General features: G+C 54.5%; 1 protein-coding gene across 3 annotated transcripts in view; it reads right to left on the bottom strand.

The window, feature by feature from the left end:
• VAV2 (vav guanine nucleotide exchange factor 2) overlaps positions 1-27,965 on the bottom strand; it is a 223,811-nt gene that overhangs the window by 147,344 nt on the left and 48,502 nt on the right. For all 3 annotated transcript variants that reach the window (XM_055270455.2, XM_055270456.2, XM_055270457.2), the window contains exon 2: positions 24,430-24,546. In XM_055270455.2, coding sequence (XP_055126430.1) covers positions 24,430-24,546 — 117 coding nt within the window. The remainder of the gene's footprint in view (positions 1-24,429; positions 24,547-27,965) is intronic.

Here is a 27,965-nt window from a genome sequence, read left to right as displayed (position 1 = left end):
AAAAGAAAACGAAGCGCTGACTTAGTGAGCCTGGAGGACACCACACTCAGGGGAAGACGCAGACTCGAAGGATGCACAGCATGTGACTCTGTTTACGTGCAGGGCCCAGGAGAGGAAACCCACGGGGTCAGAGAACAGATCTGCGGTGACCGAAGGCAGTGGGGGCAGGGGGAACGGCTGCTGAGGGATGGGATTTCTGCTGTGTGTATTCCTACCACCAGAGAGAGAGACAGAGAGAGGAGGGGGATAGAGGGAGAGAGATGGAGGGAGGCAGGAGGAGAGAGAGGGTAGGGGGAGGGGAGGGAGCAAGGGAAGGGGAGAAGGAGGGGAGGGGAGAGGTTGACATTCATTTCTCTATCTCTGGTGCTGTCCTTCAGCTCCACAAAGTGGAGAAGGAGGTTTGGGACTGTGGAACAGATGAATGTGACCAAGGTCACTGGTCCACCCAGTGCCACACCAGCGCTGGGCCAAGGGGCATCAAGCCCAGGGCAGCTCGTGCGTGGGCAGGAGCTGAGAGGGAGGAGGAAAGCACGGGTGCTGTGTGTGTGAATCTTGAAGACAGCAAAGAGCGCTTTGAAATGGGCCGCTTGGCAGGAAGAACGCCGGCCCGTTCTCCGTTAGTGTCCCCTTTTCCTGGCTCAGGGAGTTCACACCACTTTCTGAGGCCTTGGCTCTAGTCCTCATCAGCTCTGGGGACATTGGGGAATTCTCCATGGTGGGGCGGAGCGGGGACATCCACAGATGGAAGCCACAGTCAGCCCCCACACCACCGTCCCGCCCTCCCTGTGATCACGTGGTTTCATGACTACACTTTTTGAATTCCCGGCAGCCACCATCTACACCCCTCCATCTGATATTTTCAAGGGGATTCAGCACGATCTGGCGTTCCACAGACTCCACCTGCCAGCAGCCAGCTGACTTTCTCCCAAGGAGCAGAGTTGGTGCAATGAGGAAGTCTCTACTGAAAAAAATGCCGGACAAGGGGCTCTGCCCACTTTACAAAGCACCCTGAAAACAGGAGCCCTCGCTGGGCCCCTTGTCTCCATGGAGAAGCCCCCTAGAAAAACTGGTGCCAATCTCACAGACAAGGCACACACACGCACACTCCCACACAATGCACACATAATGCACATGTGCACATGATGTACATGTACACACGATGCACACATGCACACACACGATGCACACGTACACGCAATGCACACACGCACACGATGTACAGGTACACACGATGCACACATGCACTTACACGCGATGCACACGTGCACACACAATGCACACGCACATGATGTACATGTACACACGACCCACACATGCACACTAACACACAATGCACACGTGCACACACAATGCACACACACGCACACGATGTACATGTACACACGATGCACACACATACACGTACACACACAATGCACACATGATATACATGTGCACACATGCACAGAATACACACAAGGCACCCATGCACACTCACACACAATGCACATGCACACAAGATACACACATGCACACAAGATACACACATGCACACACGTGAACACACGCACCTTCCCTTCTGAAGGATGCCTGGCAGGAAACGGGCACAGGCCACAGCTGCTCCCCCAGGGAGAATGGAGGGAAGGAGGGGCTTTGCTCAAACACACCTCTCTGCTCCCAGCTAGTGGGGTTATTCAAGGCTCCATGGAGGAGGCGTACAGGCAACACTGAGCTGGGCTTGGTCCCGCTCGATAAGAAGGAAGAAAGGCGCAAGATGAATTGCCAGCCGAGCCTGTGACTTGCGCTGAATGCTAACTGACAGTGATTCATTTGGAAAGTTTCTCTCCACGGGATAAAGCCCTCTTTGTAGAAAGGGAAGGTGGTGGGCGCTAACGAGGGCCCGGGCGCACAGGCCCAGGACTAACAAAAGCGTCGGCGTCACCATCCCAGAGCCTGGCTCTCTGCCACCCTAGGAAGAGTGCTGGGACTCTTGCTGGGGAGCCGGGCACTTTGAGGATGTGGGGCTGGGTGAGTGGGGGTCTCACTGGTGATAAGGATGGAGAAGGGGAAAGGAGGGGGTGAACAGAGAAAGGGAGAGAGAGGAGCCGGGAGTGCCTGTGTGTTGATTCCAGAAGCTGAGCTGGAAGAAATTGTTGGCTAGAGGCTCATGGCTGGGCCTCCAGGACCAGCACAACTTTGTCGGTTCCCCTGCAAAGGACGCCCCGGATGCCTCCAGCCATGCCAAAAGCATTAATTAAGTACCTTCTGAATGCAGATGTTGGGACCGCTTAGGTCAAGGGGTGGGAAGGAAGATGCTGGCATGGCAGAGTTGAAGAGAATGTCCTGGCTTTGCCATTATCTGTGTGATCCATGGCCACTCACCCAACCCCCTCTAAGCCTCAGCACCCCCGTCCATCAAATGTGAGGATTAAATGAGACACACATACAAAGAAACCTAGAGCTTTTCGAACACTCAGCAAGGACTAACAAGGACGAGGTTGCCACTCTCACAGGGTCCTGTCCCCTGTACATCCCACCCCGGGCTTTCCTCTTTGTCTACTGCAAATCTCTTTGCACAAAAGCCCACCCAGCAGGCCCCAGACCTGCTCCCCACCCAGGGGCCTATGATGGCCTAGCCCTAGAGCTCACTAAATCATCTACCTTCCCTGAGGGGCCCTATCCCCATCCTCCTCTTCCAGAGGCCAAGTTCTTTACCTGTTCCTGATCGGAACCCATTTTTAGGAGAGGAGGTGACAAACTCAGCACTCAGAAGGCAATGGTGGAGCCTAATGGATTACCTACGCCAACAGGGACAAACCCTCAAGTCAAAGGAATGATTCTCTAATGGTGGAATGTTAAGCTGAATATTTTTTGACTTAACAGAGAGCTGGGAATCCACCATGAGAAAAACAGAAAACTCTTTTTTTTTTTTTTTGGCTAGAAGGGTTTTATTTGCTTATCATTTCTAGTAAGTCACAAAGACACATAAACTCCAAAGGGAATACTTATGCCATGGAAAATGTCAACACAGCACAGAGGGGCCCTGCCCATCCCACAGAGGCCACGCAGTTGGGACTCTGCCTGCCCCCTCTGGGCCTCACTCCCTGTCCTAGCCTGCCTGAGCGAGTGCCATCCTCCCCTTTATTGAAGGGGAATCCAAGGCTTAGGGAGGAAAGCGACTGGCATAGGCGGGGCATCCAGTTGAAGGACTGAGCTGGTCCCATCTGACACTGATCTACGCTGGGCCCCCAAGGACAGGACCGAACAGATCCCAGAGAGAGAACCCCGTGGACAGAAAAGGCTGGCTGGACCCACACCCTCCCGAGGGAGACCAGGACAGTGGGAGAGAGAATTGACACAGCCTCCTGGAGACCCTGGTCCCCCGCCCTGGTCCGCCCCACCCTCCCGGCTGAATCCCCAGCCCCTAAGCCCCGGCCCATCGCCACTTCCACGAGCACAGCTCCCAGATTCTCCTTCACTGACCTCCTTCCAAAGGACGTCAGCAATTTCTCATTTCCCTGCTTCACCAACTCCATTTTCCAAAGTGATTGAGACTCTAACACCATTAAACATGATTTAATTTGCTTTTCCTAATGATATGCCCACAGTGTGAGGACAGCTCTCCTTTTCCACTTGAAAGGCATCTCGGGGTGGTTTTCTCCAGTGACATTAATAGGGAAACCATCGGAAATGCTAAAGAGGACTCGGTGCCTCCAGCTCGGCTAGAAACTATTTTTAAACAAAGAAGTGTGGTCTCAGCAGCGGCAGAAAAGCGAACTAGAGAGCATGAAGGCGGCACTGGCTCCGAGCCTTGTGTCTGCATTTCCCACACTTCTATCTGCTGGTCCGGACCCGGGCCCAACTGCTAGCCCAGGCTACCACCACCACCAGGAAACACTCAGAAACCCAGGCCAGAGGCCCTGGAAAGGCAGCAGGCTCCTTCTCGGACCAGGAAACACTCAGAAACCCAGGCCAGGGGTCCTGGAAAGGCGGCAGGCTCCTTCTCGGACCAGGAAACACTCAGAAACCCAGGCCAGGGGTCCTGGAAAGGCAGCAGCCTCCTTCTCAGACCAGGAAACACTCAGAAACCCAGGCCAGGGACCCTGGAAAGGCGGCAGGCTCTGTCTCAGACCAGGAAACACTCAGAAAACCAGGCCAGGGGTCCTGGAAAGGCAGCAGCCTCCTTCTCAGACCAGGAAACACTCAGAAACCCAGGCCAGGGACCCTGGAAAGGCGGCAGGCTCCTTCTCGGTGGCACCCACTGTAAGAGTCAGCCTGGAATCTCTGAGCCCCCACTAGTGCCAGGACAGTGCCAAGTCCTTTACAGCAGCTCATTCTTTCCTGCCTCACAACTCCATGTGGCTGATACTGTTATGTCCATTTCGTAGGTAAGAAAACTGAGGCCCACAGAGTCATGTAGCATGCCCGAGGTCGCACCTTTAATAAACATACAGGCAGACCTCAAATCTAGGCCCATCTGAGTCCAAAAGTCCCATTCTCAACCCCTGGGCTCCTAAGCCTCCCAAGGAGCAGCCGCCGTGTGTGTGTGTGTGTGTGTGTGTGTGTTCTGAGACAGAGTCTTGTTCTGTCACCAGGCTGAAGTGCAGTGGTGCGATCTTGGCTTACTGCAACCTCCGCCTCCTGGGTTCAAGTGATTCCCCTACCTCAGCCTCCCAAGTAGCTGAGATTACAGGCATGAGCCACCACACCAGGCTAATTTTGTATTTTTAGTAGAGACGGGGTTTCACCATGTTGGCCAGGCTGGTCTCGAACTCCTGACCTTGTGATCCTCCCACCTCGGCCTCCCAAAGTGCTGGGATTACAGGCGAGAGCTACCATCCCTGGCCGCCGCCATGTTTTTAAAGACTTCCCCACCTCCTGTCCTCACGCTTTCTTCACTGACCTAGCTCCGCCCTCTCCATCAGGCCTGGCTCTGCCCACAGCCTCTCCACACACCCCCTCACTGCTGTGCCCTGGCACCTCTGACACTTCCCACCGACCAATGAAAGGTAAAATCACAAGTGCCTGCTGTCCTGGAACCTTCTCTGGGGCTGGCACCTGAGTTTCACAGCAATCCTGCTAAGCTGGCACTTGTGGGAAAATAGAGGCTCAGAAAGGCTAGAGACTCTTAAGGCCCCACCAGGCTTTGAAACCAGATCCTGGGAGCTGCAGGCCATAATCTCTGCTTCACTAGGGGGGGCCTCCTCACTGGACAGCCCTGGGTGAGGGGTTCCAGGAGCCCAGGTGTCCCGGCTCCCAGCCCAGGGCCTCGCTGTCCCCCGGGGCCAGGTCAGCTGGCAATTTCCAGGCTGTTCTAAGCCACGGGTCAAGGGCTGCCCACCCAGCAAGGGAAGCCACCAGGACACCGGGTTTTTCCTGAACATTCCTCCCATCTTGGGAGAGAGAAAAGATGCTCAGCCACTTTTGCCACCAGCTCAAATATTTCAGTCTCAGATCAGAGAGGAATGCAAGCCGGAAACAGCGCAGAGAGCGGGGCCAGATGGACGTGGCCGGTCTCAGGGGAGCAACACAAACAGCACATTCTTGGCATCCGTGGGGCAGAGACATGGAAGATGGAAGGTCCCCGCTGCCCCGGCTGTCCCTGCCGCCCCTGCCGCCCCTGCCTCACCCACCACCCAACGGCATGTCCTCCGCAGAGCCCAGAGACAGTTCTGCTGGACATACAGTGGCAGACCCAAGGCCGCTTTCCACGTTGCCCAGTCCTGCTCTGCCAGGCCCCAGGCATCAGTCAGCACCTGATCCCTGAGCTGAGCCACGTGCCAGGAGGCCAAACAGGCCTGGCCGTGGGCCCCAGTGTGGACCCCATCCTCCAGCTGTACGGGGAACTGACAGGTACTCCCTCTTACTGCACACCGAGAACCAGGCCTCACTCACTCCTGCACATGCAGCCAGCAGACAGCTCAGCAGGTAGAGGGATCTGCCATCAAAGGCAGAGCTGAAAGCTTCCTTCTAGTCAGCCCCAGAAAGGCCTAGACGGAAGCCAGGGGCCATGAGAGAGAGCCCGGGCTCTGCCTCCAGTCCACAAAGGGCCACAAAGCAGCCCTGGCCCTCACCAGGCCTCAGTGTCCGCACTGCACAGCAGGGGCTCAGGCTGCAGGACAGCTGAGGGCTCTTTTCACCAGCCATGTGAGCACCTGTGCCTCTCCCTGCAGGCTGGGGCAATCCAGGGTGGCTTCACAGAGGAGGCAGTGCTGGGCTGGTCCTGAACCATGCCACTGGATCACTCACTGAAAGCTCATGGTCATTGGGCAGAGGTGTCCAGTGCCCCCTCCACCTGCCCAGCTGGCCCGGGAGGCCTGAGCACTGAGGTCCATGAGGCCACATGGAAAAGCGTCGCTGATACCAGCAGGGGAGGTGCCCCCTCCCCAGGTGTCCCTCCCTCTGAGCGTCCCACAGACCCATTCAAGGACCAGGTCCTGCCCACCCCTAGGCCCCATCACACAGAGGAGCCTTGGCTCAGCTGCTCGGCTCAAGGCGGGGGACACTGCCTGTCACTGTCTCCCCACAGCAGGCCAGTGCCGGGCAACATACTGGCCGCCTACTGCTGCGGCTGCCTGACAACACGGGGCCGCACTTCCACTAGTGAAAGGGGCCCCAACCAAGGTCCCTGAAGGTCATGTCCCAGGAGTCTCCAAGCACGCTGAACATCCCCAAAAGTCTAACTCATACCCTTCTGCCCACCCTCTTCCTGGCTGGCCCTGAGTGCCCTGAGGGGGGGCCCTACTATCGTTCGGGATCAGAAACTCTAATTGGGGATACAGCTCATAATTAGTCTTTGATTAATTAAAAAATGAGAAAACCAATTACTTAATAAATGTCGTTGGTTTAATATGCATAATCTCTGAAGCCGCGCAGCCGTGAGAGAGGAAGGGAGGCTATTCAGAGGGATCCTTGGAGGGGAGACGGCAGGAATGCAGAGTCAGCCTACTTCCCTCCGCCTGCTGTCTCAGACACCGGAGAGTTCCCACCAGATGACAGCTCTGTGCATGCCGGGCTGTGGGCTCTGCTCCCTTACCACTCCACCCCTGCACCTGGCCATGGCAGGAGCACCATGTTTGCTGAATGAATGAATGAAGACAAGGGTGAATGAATGGCTTCTTCTTCAGACCACTGAACGTCCAGAGGCCAGGTATGGTGGCTGACATCTGTCATCTCAGCACTTCGGGAGGCAGAGATGGGAGGACTGATTGGGGCCAGGAGACCAGCCTGGGCAACACAGCAAGACCCTATCTCTATTTTTCAAAAACAGTCATAAAAAAAGAAAGAAAGTTGTGTCTCACTTGAAGAAACCCAGCTTCTCAGTGCCTCTCCCTGCAGCCTCTCCCTGTGCCTCTCCCTGCAGGCTGGGGAAAGAAACTCTAATTGGGGATATAGCTCATAATTAGTCTTTGATTAAACCATGTCTCTCATAAGTGGTTAATATCCACAATATGTAAAGAACTCCTACAACAAGCCCAGATACCGCCCAGGACCTGCTCCCCTGACCAAGTGCTCTCAGCAGCCTCTGCGGCGTGGAGGGGCTCGGCCAGGCACAAGGACCCCCAGCCTGAGCAAGAACAAAAAATCAACTGCGGATGAACTTGAGTTTCAGCAGAGCCCCATCCATCATGGAAATGAACCATCATGGTGGCTCTCACTGTGCTGGATGCGAGTGTGGTTCTGATCGTGATGGGACTGGAAGCAAGGGTGGTTCTAATTCTGTTGGTGGGCAGTAGTCAGCCTGCATGCTTCCCGGCACTGGCGGGGCGAGCGGGCCAGCTGATGGCGCACGGGTGTGTTTGGCTGGTGCAGACGCCATGCATGCAGGCACGGAATGGGCCCCGCCTGCTGGACCCTAAGCCCTGTGCTGCAGGGGGGACCAGGCTCCCTCTGCTTTGTTTGCCCGGTGGCAGTGGAAAGCTTCTCCAGCCCAGTCTTGGGAGGCGGTGGGGCAGCACCCACCTGCTATGCCTGGCTGGGCTAGGAGAAGGAACCTCGCCCTGCAGAAGTCCTCCCTCTGGCTCTGTCATAGCTGTGACCCCAGAGCGTCTACCTGCCTGGGCTTCACATACCCAGGAAAGGACTTGACACCCACGGGGAAGCAGATGTGCCCAGTGGACCAAGGGGCCTGGCGGTGACAATGCCGGGGTGGGGGAATTTAAATGTAGGGGCAGGGGCAGAAAAGAACTGGGCTTGGCGGGGCAGCCCCTTCACGGTGAGCAGCTGACCTGGTCATCTGTGAGCATTTACCTTCCTGCCCATCAGGTGATGACTTCTGGCTGCCAACCTGCAGGCTCTATATTATGAACCAAACACCTGTCTTCAGGTACATGGCTGAATGACTTCTCACAAAGATTCCAAGGCCATTCAATGGGAAAGAATCATCGTTCCAACACATGGTGCTGGGAAAACTGGACATCTATATGTAAAACAACGCAGGTGGATCCTTATCTTACACCACATAAAAAATTAAATTAAGGCAAAATGGATCAAAGACCTAAACATAAGAGCTAAAACTATAAAACTCTTAGACAAAAACATAGGGGAAAAGTTTCATGACATTGGATTTGCAATGATTTATTGATATAACCCCAAAGCACAGGCAACAAAAACGAAAATAGACAAATGAGACTACATCAGACTTTAAAACTTCTGCCCAGCAAAAGAACTCATCCACAGGGTGAAAGGCAATCTACTGAATAGAAGCAAGTATTTGCAAACCATGTCTCTCATGAGGGGTTAATATCCACAATATGTAAAGAACTCCTACAACTCAACAACAACAAAATCTGATTTTAAAGTGGGCAAAAGGCTTGAATAGATATTTCTCCAAAGACCAAAAGCCTGGTCAGCAAGCGCATGAAAAGATGCTCAACGTCACTAATCATTCGGGGATACAAAGCAAAACCACAATGAGCTTCAGACCTAGGCAGTACGATGGCTATTACCAAACAAACAAAAAGACACGTGTTGGTGAGGATGGGAGAAATGGGAGCCCTGCTCACAGCTGGTGGGCATGGAAAATGGTGACGCCACTGGGGAGAACAGTACAGAGGTTCCTCAAAAAATTAAACATAGAACTACTATGTGATATGATCCACCAATTCCACTTCTGGGTATATAGCCAAAAGAATTCAAAGCGATGCAGCCAACAGACACATGAGAAAATGCTCATCATCACTGGTCATCAGAGAAATGCAAATCAAAACCACAACGAGATACCATCTCACGCCAGTTAGAATGGCGATCATTAAAAAGTCAGGAAACAATAGATGCTGGCTGGAAAGGATGGGGAGAAATAGGAACGCTTTTGCACTGTTGGTGGGTGTAAATTGGTTCAACCATTGTGGAAGACAGTGTGGCGATTCCTCAAAGATCTAGAACTAGAAATACCATTTGACCCAGCCATCCCATTACTGGGTATATACTCAAAGGATTATAAATAATGCTACTATAAAGACACATGCACACGTATATTTATTGCGGCACTATTCACACTAGCAAGGACTTGGAACCAACCCAAATGCCCATCAATGATAGACTGGATTAAGAAAATGTGGCACATATACGCCATGGAATACTATGCAGCCATAAAAAAGAATGAGTTCATGTCCTTTGCAGGGACATGGATGAAGCTGGAAACCATCATTCTCAGCAAACTATCACAAAGACAGAAAACCAAACACCGTATGTTCTCACTCATAGGTGGGAATTGAACAATGAGAACACTTGGACACAGGAAGGGGAACATCACACACCACAGCCTGTCGGGGGGAAGGATAGCATCAGGAGAAATACCTCATGTAAATGATGAGTTGATGGGTGTAGCAAACCAACAGGCACATGTATACGTACGTATCAAACCTGCACATTGTGCACATGTACCCTAAAACTTAAAGTATAATTTTTAAAAAAAGAATTCAAAGCGGGGTCTTGAAGGCATTATTTATTTTTATTTTTTTGAGACAGTCTCGCCCTGTCGCCCAGGCTGGAAGCACAGTGGTGTATCTCTGCTCACTGCAACCTCCAATTCCCGGGTTCAAGCCATCCTCCTGCCTTAGCCTCCCGAGTAGCTGGGGTAGACTACAGTTATGCACCACCACACCCAGCTATTTTTGTATTTTTAGTAGAGATGGGGTTTTGCCATATTGGCCAGGCTGGTCTCGAACTCCTGGCCTCAAGTGATCCACTGGCCTCGGCCTCCCAAAGTGCCGGGATTATAGGCTTGAGCCACCACTGCGCCTGGCCCTTATTATTTGTGTTACAGTTAACAGTAGCACTAATCACAACAGCCCCCAGCCTCGCCTTACCCACGGCTCCAAGCTGTACACTAAGCCACCCATACTGCAGCAGGCCTGCCCGAGCTCAGACAAGAACACGTCCACCAGGAGGCCGCTCACCACCAGCTCTTCCCTCAAGGGGAACAGCCTTCAGGGTCCAAGGAGCAATGTCACCTCCTGGGCTCCTCATAGTGATGGTCTCCTGAGCCCTGGAAGGGAGGGCGGCTATGGGCCAGAGGGCTCAGGACTAAATGACCATGAATATTCACAGGAGCCGAAGGTGAAAACAGCCCAGTGTCCACCGACAGGTGCATAGATGGACAAGCTGTGGTCGATCCAAACAGTAAAATATGATTCAGCCACAAAAAGGAATGACCCACTGGCGGCTGCCACAGTGCAGGTGAAACCTGAAACCACGCTCAGTTCAAGAAGCTGGAGCTACAGGCCACATATTGTAGGATTCCATTTATATGAAATGTCCACAACAGGCAAACCCATAGAAACAGAAAATGCATTAGTAGTTACCAGGAACTGGTGGATAGGGCAGGAGGAAATGGGATTTTGTTTCAGGGTGATGAAAAAATTCCAGAACAAGACAGAGGGGATGGTTGTACAACACTGAGAATCTTTCGATGCTGCCGAACTGCACACTTTAAAATGGTAACTTTTATGTTATGTTATTTTATCACAATAATTTTTTCTTCCCCCCCCCCCGCCCCCCACCCTCCGGAGACAGGGTCTCGCTCCGTTGCCCAGGCTGGAGTGCAGTGGCACAATCTTGGGACACTGCAACCTCCGCCTCCCGGGCTCAAGCAATTCTTCTGCCTCAGCCTCCCACGTTGCTGGGATTACAGGTGGGCGCCACTACGTCCTGCTAATTTTTTGTATTTTTAGTACAGACGGGGTTTCACGTTGCCCAGGCTGGTCTCAAACTCTTGAGCTCAGGCAATCCACCTGCCTCGGCTTCCCAAAGTGCTGGGATTACAGGCATGAGCCACTGTACCCGGCCACAATAATTTTTTTTAAAGATTGAGAATCAAAAGGATCACCCAGGGCTCCAGCCCCAAAGTCCCCAGGGGCAGAGTGGCCAAGGAATCTGCATGTTTCTCCATCGCCCTTGCTGCTGGGGATCTGGGAAGCCCAGCAAGTTCACAGCCACACACTTTGTCATTCCAGAGCCGCTGCCTTCCCCAGCCCCAAGGGCCTGACCCCACGGCTGATACCTGTTCCCAGGCTGGCCGCCCACTCCTATCTACCTTCAAAAAACCGGTACTCCTGGAGAAAGGTCTTCCAGGGTGCCAAGAAATGACGCTTTGTTATAATTAATTATTTACACTTTGGTATTTTTTTTTCTTTTCTCCTTCTTGGTCTCATTCGGCTTTTTTGCTGCAAACATCAAATTGTCAGGCTCCAACAGACACAATTAATGTCTTGGGGGCACTGGGGAGAAGCAATTAGCCATTTAAAACTTAATTAACTGCGGACATGGACCAAAAAAAAAAAAGCATGCACAAGTTGCACCAGGACCCCTAAGAAAATGCAAGCTCTCAGCCAACGGGGTGGGGACTCACAGGAAAGAGAAGTGACAAAGACCCACCCAAGAGGTCATCCAGCCAGTCCAACCAAATGGATTGATTCCCAGATGGGGAAACTGAGGCCCAGGGAGTAGAGCAGTGACCAGTCCACGTACAATGAGGAACAATGGCAGGGCCTGTGCACACCTCCTCTGCTCCTAGTGCGTCCTCAGGCGTGGGCTGCTGCCACCACAGCCACCCAGAGGCCCCTCTTCCCAGAGCCAAGTCCTAAGAGGGAAGGGAGACAACAGGTGGGCATCCCTCCCCAGGGTGCCAGCCCCCGGCAGCCCAGCAGGTGCTAAGTTATTATTACTAATTCGAACAACCCGGCTTGCAGCTTTGAGATCATGGGTCTCCCTTCTGAATAACCCAGGATAGCACCCCAAATCTCTCTGGTAGTGCTCTCTGGCACTGCCCTAGCTCCTGCCCCTCCCAGTCTCCTACTCCAAGCAGACCTCCCTTCTAAACCTGAGCAGACCAGGCCACCACCACCAGCCTCTGGACCTTTGCACATGCTGACCCTGAGCCCTCCCACACCCCCACCTTCACCTGGTGAACTGCAGCTCACATCTCGAACCTCAGCACCTCCTCCAGGAAGCCCTCCTTGACCAGCTCAACTGTCTAACACGTCTCTGCCCACCACAGTCCCTGTCACTCTGCACAGTAGGCAGTGGCCCCTGGCTCCCTGTCTTCCCAGGCTCCAATAATCTGAGGCTGCATGTCCTGGCACCGGCTGAGCTGAGCAGAGCACACAGAAGCAGAGAGGGCCACCCTCCTGGCAACAGCCTCACTGCAGAGGAATGGGGAGGCCCAGCACCAGCCCTGGCCACAACTATAGCAACTCCCCAAACCTCAGCCATCTCAGAAAAATCAATGTAATTCTGCAGACACCGGGCAGCCTGTCACAGACACCCGCAGCACCTCTGCAGGTGCCCACCCAGCATCCAGTCCTTGCTTTACTCAGGCTGAGTCCCGCCCACACATGCTCTTATCAGGACCTACCTTACCAGTGGTGGCAAGAACAAGGCAGGCTTCTGGAAAGCACCCCTCAGCTATTGTGCTCTCTCCTCTCTCTGGGGACACGAAACCTGAGACCAGCTAGCCCAGGAGTGGGAAACCCCTGGCACATGTACCCATGCCCTCACACCACACCCACAGCAGACAACGCTAATCAATGGCTGTGCCTCGGGACCCTTCTCAGCTGAGCCCTCCAGTCAGCCACTACCAATCGATCAGGATTAACCAAGTCTTCAATTAGGCTCCTACCTCTACTGATGTAGTAGGCACAGGGAAGAGATGGGAGGCCACCTATGGTCACAGAACACAGCAGAGGGTCAGCCCAGAGGCTCTTGTCCTGATTCCATGGGGCAGTCTTTTCAACAAATAGGGCTGGGAAAACTGGATATCCACGTGCTGGGTGGCCCGTGGGGCCTGGCATTCACTGAAACACTGTTCTTGAGGTCTTGGCCACACATCCACACCCAGCACCCCAACTCACCCCCTGCACCCTTGCCTTTCTGTCTGGAGTTGGCCCCACTCCAACCAGCCCCCAGATCCTTCCCTCTGCATTTATCACTCTGGTTTCTATTCCTTCACCCCCCAGCCTTCTATAAAAAGCCAACAGTAATGACCCTCAAGCAGGTACAAGTTCCCAACCTGGCACCATATTTCCTAGCACAGGACCAAGAATCCCTACCTCACACCACTGCCATGGAGATCAAGGGATCCACTCATTAGCCAAGGCTACTCCCAGAGCTTGAACTCAGGTCTTGAAATCACAGCCTCCTAGGATCCTGTGAGCAGGGTTGAGGCAAAGACCCATAGGCTTCCTGGCCTGGCGCACCAGGCTCAGCCACCTCACACGAAGTACAGTGGGCTGAACCTGACCTCCAGGCACGCAGCTCATCAGACCTGTAGGGACTTGGCTACCAAAATTGAACCACCCTCCACCCTTGCCCAGTGTGAAAGTAATGACGGGCACGGCTCCTGCCTGGAAAGGGAAGCAGAGAAAAACCTCTCCCATCACCAGTTATAAAATGGCAGGTCAGCATCCGATGGGCTTACCGACTCTGTGTGTGTGTGTGTGTGGGTGTGTGTGTGTGTGTGCATGTGCATGTGTGTGTCTGTGTGTGTGCGTGCATGTGTGTGTCTGTGCCCACGTGCAGCATATCTGGTTGTCAAGTTCATCTGAAAGTGGGTGGGTGAATAACGTCCTGAAATGACAACAACTAGCAGATAAAAGAGGAAATGTTTTCAAGCAGAAACTCTGAAGGCCTTTGCCAACAGCCCCTGCGCCGGGCTCTGCCGGCAGCCCGAGGCGGCTACCCTCCCCAGTGAGGAGCGACTGCATTTTAATAAGTAATTAGTGCGGAGTGGATGCTGCTAAAAAGACTAGCACGTCTCACTGCCAGCATTAAGGCAGGGAGTGTAAATGAACTCACCGCAGCATCAGCATCTGAGAGTCATCAGACCGACTGGCAGAAAGGCCTCGGGTGAGCACAAAGTCTTCTGCACTCAGCAAATTAATGAATAAATACGAAGAGGAAATGAACAAACACGTGCAGCCCCGGGGCCTGGGTGTGGAGATAAGGGGTGCTGGATCGATACCCCAAGGTTACTGCTGCATTCTCCCCTGGCCAGACAGAGCCTGGGGGACACATTCATCAATGCAGATGTAAAATGGAGAAATCAATGACATGGCTGAGACGGCATCTGGATACACTCGTCCAGCCCTAGACACAGGGTGGGTGGATGGCGGGTGTGGGGCAGGATGCACTGGCCGGGTGAGGCTGGCACTCCAGGCCACTGGAATGGCCAACAGATGCACCCCTGCCCACTGCCAGGGTCATCACCCACGTGCTGAAACGAGGCTGGTACAATCACAGCACCACTCCCAGGAGCTTCCGTACGAGACCCGCCCCAAGCAGACACACGGCGGCACCATCTGGAATCTCCCTCCCGCAGCCCTCAGCAAGGGGGAGGCAAATCTTTCGACCCATTTTACAGATGGGGAAATGACAGCTACGAGACCTGAAGCAAACTGTGGGACAAACTGGGTCCTGATGACGGCCTGATCTTCGGCATCACAACCTGTCCCCAGCCCTCAATGGTGCCTTCACGGGTCCACTCTCACCTGGCCCCAGAAGCACCAGCAGTCTCCAACCTGAGCCCTCAAGGTCAAGTCTGGACAGTGGTGGGTGGGTGTTTGTGGTGGGGGAAGGGGCAATGGCAGGGGTTGTGGCAACAACCGGGGAGCGGATGGGAAGTCTGGGGTGACAAACTGGGGTCCCCCCTCGTGCCAGCTCCTGGTGACTGCCAGGTGCTGGGGTGCTGGGGTGCTGTGCTGACAGGTGGGAGGTGCCAGGATGGATTCGAGGTGCCTGCCCTGGCTCAGGTGGATAGAATGACAGTGCGTGCCAGGCGCTTCCACGGGGGTGGGGGGACCCAAGGCTGATGGACAAGGGTCCCAGGCAGAAGAGGAGAGGAACAGAGGTGGTGAGGGAGGGGTCTTACTCTGGCAAGGAGGAAGGACCCCTTTGCCTGCACGCAGAAGCCAAGGGGCCTCTCAGCTGCTGACAAACACAGGGCCAGAGGGACCAGGATGACCGCAGCTGCCCGTCCATCATCTGCAGCAGGTGCACAGCTGACTCTGTCATCCTGGATGTAGTGATGCAGCCTGTCCCCACCACCAGTGCCTCCAGGCCCAACTCAAAGGAGGCAGGTTTCCTCAGCTGTGACAGATCAGTGGTTTCCAACTATGTTTTTAGCCTCTTCAGAACCCTTTCTTTAAGCAAAATGTCAGCAAAATGCCATATAAAAAACAGATAAAAGTGGAGCTATTCCAATTCAGCAGGGCCCTGCCCTCCCTGCCTCTTCCCAGCCCCTTGAGAAGGCCCAGAGTGGTCTGAGATTCTCAGCTGAAGGGAACAATCCGTACCTGCACTGACGCCATCAGCACAGACACTGGTGGTCATTGCACTGCGTCCTCTAAAGACTGCTGGTCAGCGCCCTCCCCTCCAGGGTCAGGCCTTTTACTTCCTCTCCCCAGACAGCCCCACCGGCCTCCTCTCTGCCTCCCGGCATCCTCTCTGCCTCCCGGCATCCTCACTGCCTCCTGGCCTCTTCACTACCCTCCCTGCCTCCACCCTGCCTCCTGGCCTCCTCACTCCCTCCTGGCATCCACACTGCCTCCCAGCAGCCTTGTTGCCTCCTGGCCTCTTCACTACCCTCCCTGCCTCCTTGCTGCCTCCTGGCCTCCCCACCCTGCCTCCTGGTATCCACATTGGCTCCTGGCATCCTCACTGCCCTCCAGCATCCTCACTGCCTCTTGGCCTCTTCACTGCCACCTGACCTCCTCTCTGCCTCCCGGCATCCTGGCTGTCTTCCGTGCGCCTTCCATACAGCCAACTGTGCTGTGTGCAACAGCTGCCTTGCTAGTCAGAGGGAAGAGGGCACAGCTGAGCAGATAAAAACGGGGCCTCTGCCATCAGCAGGACTTGAGGATGCCCCTAGCTCCACTGTACTGCAGAGCACAAGTGAGATGCATCTTCTCTATATGCCTGTTTCCTTCCTCACTTCTTAAGTTCCCTGCGGGATGCAGGTGCTCGTGGACATAAAGGTCCGGTAGCCACAAGTGATTACTCCCGTGGAGGAGGGAGGGAGGGGCAGCAGGAGAGGCCGGCACTCAGGTGACCGGTGGTGTGTGTCCAGCGTCGCCAGCTGGCACTTGAGAATCCGTAGGCAGCCATGGAGCCGCCCCCAGATAGTGCTGAGAGCCAGTTTGAACTGCTTCAGAAGTCTCTGAGCCTCCCAAAATGCTTTAATGAATAATAAATAGGAGAACTAAGCCCGTTTATTGGAAGGTGCACACTGCTCTTCAACTCAAGCAATGGAAGCGGCCTAGCGATTTCCTCTGGGAAGGTTCATTCCGCCCTGAGTGAGGCTAGAGTGAATTGCACTGCCCAGCCAGCGCCGTGGGTTCCTGGGGCTGGACAGGGTGGCCTGGGCTGGGTGGCCTGGGCTGGGACACCAGAGAAGCAGCATCAGGCTTCACTCCGAAACCTGTCCCTGCACAGGGCAAGGCGCCATCAGGGCAGGCCCCGCTGGACCAGAGCTGAGTAAGGGCCTGCAGGAGGGTGGGAAGGCACCGGCAGCTCTGGGGAGAACCTTCCAGGCAGGGGGCAGCCAGAGAGCCCAGGGGCAGGAGGGGCTGAAGCAGCTCCACAGCAGCGAGGAGGAGCAGGGGGCAGGGCCCAGGGAGGACTAAGCTTTCCCTCTGACAACCAGAAGCACCTGTGCCCAGGGGGCCCCCCTCCTGCAGGCAGGGAGCACCCTGTGATGCTAAGGAGAAGCACGTCCTTCCCTCTTCCCTCCTCCCCTCCTTTCTTCCCTCCCTTCTCCCTCCCTCCTGCCCGCCTGCCTTCCCTGTCCTCTGCCCAGAAGCGCAGCCCTCACCTCCTGAACGAGTCTGTCCCTTTGTCCCCTGACCTAGGGTGCAAGTGCACACTGTCAATGGCAACTGTCCCCACTAACGGAGACAGCAACAGCATCCTCATCACGCTCTGCTCACCCTGCTCCATCCCTACACAAAGAGCTGCCTGTGACCCGGCGCCCAGGAGCCTCTGATCAACAGGGAAAGCAGGACCACTGTCCTCACGTCACAGGCGAGGACGTCAGGCTCAGCAAAAGCCGCCTGCCCAGGGCCCCGCGAAGGAGCTGGACGGATCCCAATGACAATGCCATGACCAGGCACCTGGGGAGGGAGGACAGCAAGGGTTTGAGGACCCAAGAAACTCACAGCCACATGACCGTGCACCAGTTGCTTAGGTGGAGATAAGAGAGGTGACGCCAGGGCGCATGGTAAACAGTCAGTGCGCTGCCAGGATGCCTTCCTGCCCTCCCGCAGGCCCGTGCTCAGCCCCGGCTCGCAATAAGGAGATCAGAGTCCCTATGGTTGGAATTGTTATCATCTGCAGAGTCCAGGGACCAGAATCTCAGAAGCAAGCCACAGAAACCCCACGGCCTCGCCAGAACCCTCCCTCCAAATGCCCAACCAGATTCCACGCTGGGGCAAACCAACCCCTGGAAGAACCCGCCAGAGCTGGCAGCCCATGGGCTTCTCCACACTCCTCCCCAGCCGGGCAACTGGACAAACCGCACAGACACTGGGCACAGAGGAAAACAGGAAAGGATCTACGGGCCGCGGCAGGGAGCAGGGCCAACGGCTCCCATCAACAAGGGCTGCAGACTCACTCTTCATGCTCAGCCATAACTCGGCCCGAGCACGCCCACCCCAGGCAGCACAGGAAGCCGGACACAACTTATTTGAGCCGAAACCTAATCTCTTTAATGCAACCCTTTGAAAAAAATACCAGGAAAGGCAGCCAGAAGAGAAACACTTCCCGAATAAACTTTCTGGATCCTTTAGTTGCTACTGGAACTTGCGGGGTGAGTGAAGAGGAAGAAAATGCTAATAAAAATGACTAGGACCTGCCGTTCATTTTTTCACTGAGTCCTTTACAGCAACATCTCCAAGGGGACAGTCTCGAGCTTCATTTGAGCCCTGCAGAAACAAAGGCTCAACGAGACCAAGTATCTGCAGAGTCCAACTCACATCCAGGTCTGACTGAAGCTTTGCTCTCACCCACCCGCTCCTCCAGGGCCTGCCTGGCTCCATGGAGCCTGGATGAGAGGAGGCACCAGAAGGCAGGTGCAGTGGACCACCTGGCGGGCTTCCCAGGGCTCCTGAAACCTGGAGGGTTTCCAGGGGTCCATCCGCCTGCTGCCCAGGTCTCCCCAGGTGGCAGGGGCCAGGAGCAGAGGGAATCTGGCTGACTCATGGTGGGTCCCCTCCCAGTGCTCCTCCTGGGTTAAGGAAACCCTCTGCCCCTGTCCCAAAGGGAAGGCAGAAGAAAAAACCCAAGGGCTGGGGGTGGAGACCGCCCTTAAGCAGCAGGTGAGGGCCGTGAGCAGGGAAAACACTGGCCAAACCAGGCTCCACATGGGGCCATCCCTGGGAGAGGGAGACAGTCTCATTCACGTTAGTGTCCCTTTAACACACAGAGTGATCCTTTCCATGATAAAATCACAGAGGAAAGACTCCAGTGTCCAGGGCTGAATGTGGGCCAGAGCCGGCAGGCCTTGGGGCCAAAGCTCCAGAGTTTTCACTTTCTCACTCCTCTCTCCTACCATTAATTGCTCAGCAGCTAATCTGGGGGTCCCTGTGAGGGCAAAGACTATGTGAGTCTCTTCATTTTAACTCCAGCATAGTAAGTGCTTACTAAATACTTGGTAAATTATATGCTTAACAGAATGATAGATGGATGAATGAATGAATGAATGAATGAATGGATGGGTGGATGAATGGTGGATGGAATGGATGAATGGATGAGTGGATGGATAAATGGATGAGTGGATGGATGGATGGATGGATGGTGGATGGACGGGTGGAAGGATGGGTGAATGGGTGGGTGGATGGATGAAGGATGGGTGGATGGGTGGATGGACGGACAGATGGGTGGATGGGTAGATGGACAGATGAATGATTGATGTATGGATGGATGGTGAGTGGGTGGGTGGATGGATGGACAATGGATAGATGGATAAATGGATGGATGGATGGATGGATGGATGGATGGATGGACCAGTGAATGGGTGGATGAATGGACGGATGGGTGGATAGGTAGATGGATGGATAGATGAATGATGGATGGATAGATGGATAGATGGATGATGGCTAGATGGATGGATGGATAAATGGATGGAGGAGTGAATGAATGAATAAATGAATGCTTTTTGTCTTCCCAAGGAATGACTCCCACAACATGAGAGACTTGGGGAGCCGGGAGGCAGCTGTTTAGAAAATGAATGACAACAAACCCAGAGCCTAGACAAGACCTGAAACACCACAAACCTCCTTAAATAATAGGGGAAATGGCATTTCTAAACCAGCCAGAGACAGCAGCCAGCTGTGATGGTGAATTTTAGGTGTCAACCTGACTGGATGAAGGAACACCTGGAGAACTGGGGAAGCATTGTTTCTGGGTGTGGCTGTGCAGGTGTTTCCAGAAGAGACTGGCGTGTGAGCGGGTGAGATCCCCTTCCTGTGGGCGGCACCATCCAAGCGGCTGGGGGCTCAGATAGAACAAAAAGCCAGAGAAAATGCGATTCCCTCTCCCCCTCCTGGAGCTGGGACTCTTGGTCTCCTGCCCCTGGACATCAGAACTCCAGGCTCTCCAGCCTTTGGTCTCCAAGACTTGCCCCACAGGTTCTCAGGCCTTTGGCCTTAGACTGAAGATCACACCATTGCTTCCCCGGTTCTGAGGCTTTGGGACTGGGGCCGAGCCCTGTCACCCCCGTTCCTGGGTCTCTAGCTCGCAGAAAGCCTGCTGGGGGCCCTCAGCCTCCACAGTCGCGAGAGCCGATGCTCCTAATTAGCCCCTCTTGTCTGCCTCTACCCGGCTGCTTCTGTCTCTCTGGTCTCTGGAGGGCCCTGACGAATGCGCTGGCCAGTCCATCAGGCTCCTTTCAGCCCTGAATGCTGTGAATGTAAGTAGGCGCCGATCAGACAAGGAGTAAGAGAGTCAGCTCTGCCCCTGGTAGCCCTGGAGTCCCCAGCCCCACACCCCATTGGTTACCCCTGACCAGCCCCACCCACCCCAGACAACAGTCAGTTCTGACTGCAGAGCTTTGTGTTCTGGGGAGAAACAGCTGCCACCCCGCTCCTGGGCAGGCCAAGAGTGGGAGGAACAGGGGGAGGGCATGCAGCCATATCTTCATAGTCTGAGGTTGCTGGAGCCCGCCGAGCTCATTTGGAATGGCCAGGGTGTCCCTACTGGGCTGAGCTCATGAACGACAAAAGATGAATCTGGACGTGTAGGAAACGATCAGTAAATGCCCCGAAGAAATGAAAGGGGCATTCGCTCTTCATCTCTGTGGCCAGAGGGACCGATGCGGGGAATGGCCAAGTAAGGAACCAGGCATATCAGCCCCACCCTCCACACCGGCTCTTTGTGGTCAACAAGCTGGGAGTCCAGGAGGCCAAAGACGAGCAGCCTCAGCAAGTCCCCTCCCTGCTCTGACCCTTCCTCCCCTCTGTCCACGGCAGGGACTGGAACAAAACGCCCCGGCCCAGCAAGAGGTCCCCAGGAGTCCGAGCACCTGGGCAGACCAGGCCGCAGGGAGGAGCTGGGCTTCTGCTTGTGGTTTATTTTTCCGGAGCACCTGTCCCAGAGAAGCCAGGAGGCTCTGGCAGAGCAGAACTGTCAGGCTCCAGACTGTAGTGAACGTCCCGGCTTCCCAGCCTCCGCTGCCAGACTCCATTTGGAAGTGCTGACCACAGCTTGACCACGGTAGGAAAAACATCCAGGGAAGGAAGAAAGCACCGCCACGGAGAACAGGGCTGGCGGGGCCGAGGCCAGGCCCACCCTGGAGGGGAAGTGCAGGCTCCAGCTCCATTGCTCCCAAGGGCGCCAGCACCCAGACCACAGTCCCAGGGGGCCCGGTCCCCAGCCAACTGTCCCTGACACACCACAGGCCACATTCACGTGGCCTCCAAGAGGCAAAGGGCATGGCTCAGATGCGGAGACCAGAAGCAGCAAGGCCCCAGAGTGGCAGGGCCCTGGGGCACATGCGGTGCTGAGACCCTGCACACACGGCTTGACCCGCTCAAGGGACCTTTGAGGGTGGGAGTGTCACTGCCATTTTACAAATGGGACTTGGAGAAGCTGAGTCACTTGGGCAAGGCCGCACCCTGGAGATGGCAGGGCTGGGACTCAAAGCCAGCCTGCCGGGGTCCAAGTCCACGTGCTCAGCCACCTGCTCTGTCTCCCAAAGGTACAGCCATTGCGTCCTTTTTTTTTTTTTCTTTTTTTTAAGACAGTCTCACTCTATCACTCAGGCTAAAGTGCAGTGGTGTGATCTCTGCTCACTCCAACCTTCGCCTCCTGGGCTCAAGCAACTCTCCTGCGAGTAGCTGGGATTACATACGCCCACCACCCCGCCCAGCTGCTTTTTGTATTTGTATTAGAGACAGGGTTTCACCGTGTTGCCCAGACTGGTTTCGAACTCCTAACTTCAAATGATCCGCCCACCTCAGCCTTCCAAAGTGCTGAGATTACAGGCGTGAGCCACCACACCCGGCCCAGCCATTGAATCTTTATGTATAAAATAATGGAGAGAAAAACAGTAGGCGCTGCCATCTCTGTGTGGAAGTCTGGACTTGTTTTAAGTGACCAGTGGGGGCGGCAGCAACAGCGACCTGCACTTCACAAACACCTCCTGTGGGCCTCACCCAGGCCCCTCAGCTCAGCCCAGGGGTCTGCACAGTGACATCACCCCCATTCCCAGCACCCCACACCATGACTCATGGTCCAAACCCGCCGTCTACTCCCAGCTCCCCACAAGAGGTGGTACAGCTTGGCCAGCACCACCACTGACCACCACGGTGAGACGTGGGGAGACCAGAGGCCGGCACGAGAAGAAGTCCCCTCTGCAACCCCTCAGAGCCGCAGCTGCCTCACTGGAAACCACGGACGATGACAAGGGCTGCCCATTTGCAAACTGCTTGGCCACACAGCTGGCAAGTTGAATAATGAGAGTTTAATCTAAATTTATGTACGTCTTACATCACTGCATTCCGCCACAGCAAATTAAAAACAAAATGAAATTATATACTTAATATGCTGCATTTGAACTGTTGGCCAAGAAATAGGTTTGGCCAAGGTTTTCTTGTATTTTTCTCTTTACAGTTATTATAAATACCAGTTGTGTGTATAAGTATGTGTGTACATGTGAGACTGTGTATGAATGTGTGTGATATGTCCGTGTTGGGGGGCTGCCCATGGATGTCTGTGTGAATGTGTACGGGTGACTATAAGTCTGTGAATGTGTGTGTGTAAGCTGTGTGTGTCTGGGTGTGGGTGTGAATATGGAAGATGGGTTCAAGTGTGTGTATGTGTGTTTGTGTGTGGTGTGTCCATGGGTGTCTGTGTGAATGTGTGTATGTGTGTGTATGTGAGCTGTGTGTGTCTGAGCATGAGTGTGAACATGTGTGGGGTGGGTGCAAGAATGTGCGTGTGTGTTCGGAAGATCCTTCTCTAAGTCCAGAACCATCAGCCTCTCTATTACCCGGGGCCCTGCAGGCAAATTCATCTCTGCTGTTTGCAAGGAAGGAGCAGGAGAGAGTTCTAAATCATTTCAGAACAAATCTGTAGGAATTGAGAAGCCACTTACAGGAAAGGAAACAGGCCCAGGCCATTCAAGCCTCCCTGACTCCAGCCCAGCAGGGAAGCCCCTGGACAGCAGGACCCATGGGCCTCAACAGGGCATCAAACTCCCAGGCATGTGTGCTGCTGCAGGGGGGGCCTCAGTGAGTCATTTAAGAGACACAAACTTCTAAGAATTGGATGATTACACACAGATGGGCTCATGAAGAGGTCCCCAGATTTCATGTCTGGAGAATTCCAGGACCGATGGCTCCGGGAACGCCCTTGTTCCAGGTCCTGACCTGAGGCCGTGCAGCACTTCCACACGCTCCTCCCAGAACTGACTTCTCAGCATGCGCCACTGCAAACCCAAATTCCCTCTGCGCCTCACAAATCACGCATTCACAGAGTATTTCCTTAGACACCAAGTCCCTGACAATGATGCTCAAATAAATCAGGCAGTAAATATCTTGTTATTTCCCGTCAGCAGGTGGAAATCCATTCTCCCGGTGGTCCGGGAAGCAGTGTCTCCTAGAGGCAGCCCAACAGCAGGCGGGGGCCTGGGGCCTCCTCGGCCACTGTGAGCACCTCCGGCGTCCAGCCCCGAATCCATCAGGAAGCTATCGAGGCCCTGATCCCATCCATTTAAAAAGAGTAACCGTGGAGCTGCTGGGCTCTGGAAGGCAGGTGGCCCCTACGTCCCTCTGTACCCAGGCTCACCAGGAGGCCACCAATGAACTACAGCCTCCCAGGGCCTTTGCACCTGCCAGCCTCAGGGTCCCCTCATGTGCACCAGCCGGGCTCCTGCAGGACTGGTGCCATGTGAGGCTTCCTAAGAACACAGAGACACTTCCCAGGGTCACCACTGGAGAATACCCCCTTTGGCCAACACCTTCCCGGAGTCAGAGGCAGCTCTGCTTGTCCCGGGGTAACCGAGATAATCCATTCACAGAGCACACAGTAGACGCTTTCCCCACCTCATCTCCCCAACCCCTTAGGAGGTGGTGCTAACTTCGGCCCATTCTCAGAGGAAGGATCGAGATTCAGGGCAGGAGGTAAATGCTCGGGGTCCCCTGGCTAGAACTGCAGGGCCAGGGTTGTCTGCACTCTGCTCTTCCCCCACCCGCCTGAATTCACCACGCCTGGCCTCACCCTGACTGGAGGGAGAAAGGGGCCATCCCGTTGTCCCAGGCCCGACACACAAATCTGGCTTCCACACCTTCCTGTTTGTAACACGACCTGCCTGCACCTCCCAGACACGAGGGTGCAGAGATCCACTGGCTCTGTGTTGGAGCCAATCAGACTGCTCCGTGGATCTGGCCCACCTGCCACTGAGCCAGCAAATCGGCCACCACAGCTGGGCGACTGAGGCTGGAGAAAGTGACTGCTCACCTTTCCAAAGTCTCGCACATCGAAGAGGTCAAAGGGGTCAAACAGTTCGCTGTTCCTTAATCCGAATTTATCGTGGCAGACTTTCAGGAAGGTGCGTATGTTCTTCAAACACAGGAACTAAAGGGAAAAAACAAAGGGCAAGGAAAAACTTATTAAAACTGTAAGCTCTGTAAAAACTGTAACAGCAACAGCAGCAAGCTCTGGCTTCCGTGCGCCAGCACATCCAAGCCCATTCCTGTTTTCTCAAGGAGGAAATGGGCTCAGAAAGATGACGAAACCCCCCGTCCCAAGGCTCAGGGGTGAGAAGCCAGGCCCGGATGGAAGCAGGCAGCCCAGCTCCACGTCCGAGTGTGTAATCACCACTGCCCCCGCCTTCTCATCACACAGCTGCAAAACCCCCAAGGCCTTTGCATTCAGAAGATACGCCACTCTCCGTAACGGTTGGTCAGGGCGGCAAGGCAGCACCCTGGGCCCTCCATGAACATCCAACCCAGGCCTCCCAGGCGCACCCAGCACGTGTCCAGGACGACAGTCACGGCTGGAGCAGAATATGCCAGCCTTGAGTCAACAAGAACGGCTGGCGCATGCTCACGTGGGCACGTGCACAGGCGTGCATACACATACGAGGCTTCTGACAGCACCAACACATCCTTCCTAATCATGAGTGACAAAGCCAACAGCCAGGGGCCACCCCCAGGAAGCCACGGAGGACCCACAGAGTGGCAGGTACCAACTACAGTGGAAGGGTGGAGGGAGCACAAAAGCCAGAATTCCCAAATCAATGCGTGGGTCATCTCCTCTCTGCCCACTGCCAACCAGTGAGCTCTCGGCCCTCATCGCGCCTGATGTGCCATGGGGGCGGAAGGCTTGGCGGGGGCGGAACGGCCATCTGCCCAGTCCTCATGAAGAAATAGCTGGTAAGGAAACTTATAAGGCAGCAGGTGAGGTGGCCCGGGGGGCAGGCTCTGGAGTCACTCAGGCCCCAGGTTGGAATCCTGTCTGCTGACTCCAGCAGGGAGACCAGGGTGAGTGGTTTTGTCAGGCCTGGTATCCTACCGCCACCTGCCTCACGGGATTAATCACGTGCCCTGATGACCAGAGTGGGCACTGGGGTGTGGGAGCCATCAGCCCCCCAATCCGGCTCAGCACGGGGATTCACAAGGGGAGGGCATGGCACACACGGCCCAAGAAAAGCCCAGGATTGTCGTCCTCATCAATAACCATCCCCTATGGACAAATTGCCCAGCTCCAAGAGAAGTTCAGAGAGCCTGTCCCTGCTCACTGGAAATTTAGACAAATGGACAGACTTAGACATAGTGCAGGTCAGAATCAGAGCCTAAGAGCGTAAACCAAGCAGCACTGAGAACGCCCTGGGAGTGGAGGGTCCCCCAGCCAGGACACACGCCCCTGCCCGCCCCTTCCTCTACCTCACAGCAGGCAGTGCCCACCCCAGCCCCCTCTGCCTCAGGCCACTCGTCCCATCCTGGCAGGGGTCGGCTGCTGTTCATAGACAACAGACTCATTTGTTTTATCCTAGAGTCCCTCTTTGTCCGTGTGTGTGTGTGTGTGTGTGTTTCTGAACACTTGAGATTAACTGCAGTAATGATACTCTTTTATCCCTAAACACCTGAGTGTGTATTTCCTAAGAACAAGGACATCCTCTTCCACAATCGCAGTACCTATACCAAAACCAGGAGATTAACACGGACACCACACAGTTATCTTATCTATAGACCTTACTTGCATTTTCTTAATACATAAAGGACAACCAAAATGTCCTTATAGCTAAAAAAAAAAAAAAAAAAAAAAAAAAACTGGCCCAGGTTCCAATCTGGGATCACACACAGTTTCCGCCGCCATGCCTCTTCAGTCTCCATTAATCTGATACAATCTTCTCCAACAGAACTTTCTGGAATGATAGGAACGTTCTATCCATGTACCATCCAATAGGGCAGCCACTAGACACCTGTGCCCACCGAACACTCGAAATGTGGCTAGTCCGGCCGGGCACAGCAGCTCACGCCTGTAATCCCAGCACTTTGGGAGGATGAGGCGGGTGGATCACTAGAGGTCAGGAGTTCGAGACCAGCCTGGCCAACATGGTGAAACCCCATCTCTACTAAAAATACAAAAATTAGCCGGGCATGGTGGCACATGCCGGAAGTCCCAGCTACTCGGGAGGCTGCAGCAAGAGAATCGTTTGAACCCAGGAGGCGGAGGTTGCAGTGAGCTGAGATCGCACCACTGCACTCCAGCCTGGGTGACAGAGCAAGACACCGTCTCAAAAAAAAAAAAAAAAAAAAAAAAAAGGTGGCTACTGAAAAACTGGATTGCTAATTTTAAGTTACATTTTAAAGCTACATGTGGCTAGTAACGGCTAGTTTAGACAATGTGAATCTAAAACACTCCATGATCTTTGTTTTTCACGACCTGTTAATTCTGAAGAATACAGACACGAAAGGACAAATCCTGTGTGAGTCCACTTTTTTTTTGGAGGGGACGGAATTTTGCCCTTGTTGCCCAGGCTGGGAGTGCAGTGGCGCAATCTCAGCTCACCACAACCTCTGCCTCCCGGGTGTTCAAGCGATTCTCCTGCCTGAGCCTCCCAAGCAGCTGGGATTACAGGCGTGCGCCAGCATGCCCAGATAATTTTTCTATTTTTAGTAGAGATGGGGTTTCTCCATGTTGGTCAGGCTGGTCTCCAACTCTCGACCTCAGGTGATCTGCCTGCCTCGGCCTCCCAAAGTGCTGGGATTACAGGCATGAGCCACCGCGCCTGGCTGTGATTCCACTTTCATGAGGCCCCTGGAGTCGTCAGATCCACAGAGAGAGAAAGCAGAATGGTGGGCACCCTCGAAGGGCTGAGCGATGGGGTGGTTTCAAGGGGAACAGAGCCCTTGCTCGGGAAGATGAGAGAGTTCTGTGAATGGTGGTGATGGCGCTTTGCCAACAAAGTAAACGTGCTTGACGCTACTGGACAGTGCTCTAGAGGAAAACCGGAGAAGATACTCGGTTTTATGTTATGTGTATTTTACCACAATAAAAAGATTAATTAGAAGAGAGACAGACAGACACGGAGACACAGACCCACGAGGAGTGCATGTGACGATGGGCCCCTTTCCTTAGCAACTGGGAGTGACGCAGCTGTGGGCCAGCCACACCAAGGGTGGCCACTGTTGCCAGAAGCGGGAGAGGGCGTGGGATGGGTTCTCCCCCGCGGCCCCACGAAGGAGCTGTTGCTGCCGCACACAACTGATTCAGGCTGCTGGCCTGCAGCCCTGGGAACAATAAGGTTCTGCTGCTTAAAGCCACCATGGTCGATGGTGCTTGGTTAGGACAGCCCCAGACACTGCAGCTGGGAGCTGGCCTGAGCCGGGGCAGGGGCTGCGCCCTCTTGCTCGTCTGCGCTGCTGCGCGCTGCGGCTTCCAGCCCGGCATGACTATTTTTTGAATGTGGCTCGTCTGTAATTTCCACTAAGCATTTATTTTCATTCTTCCTCAGCCTCCCAAGTTTAGAGTTAATTACACAGATCCCA

The sequence above is a fragment of the Symphalangus syndactylus genome, chromosome 3 (genome assembly GCF_028878055.3).
Source record: "Symphalangus syndactylus isolate Jambi chromosome 3, NHGRI_mSymSyn1-v2.1_pri, whole genome shotgun sequence".
NCBI classification, from domain to species: domain Eukaryota; kingdom Metazoa; phylum Chordata; class Mammalia; order Primates; family Hylobatidae; genus Symphalangus; species Symphalangus syndactylus.
The sequence above is the reverse complement of the archived record's forward strand: the minus strand, read 5'-3'. Positions and strand labels throughout refer to the sequence as shown.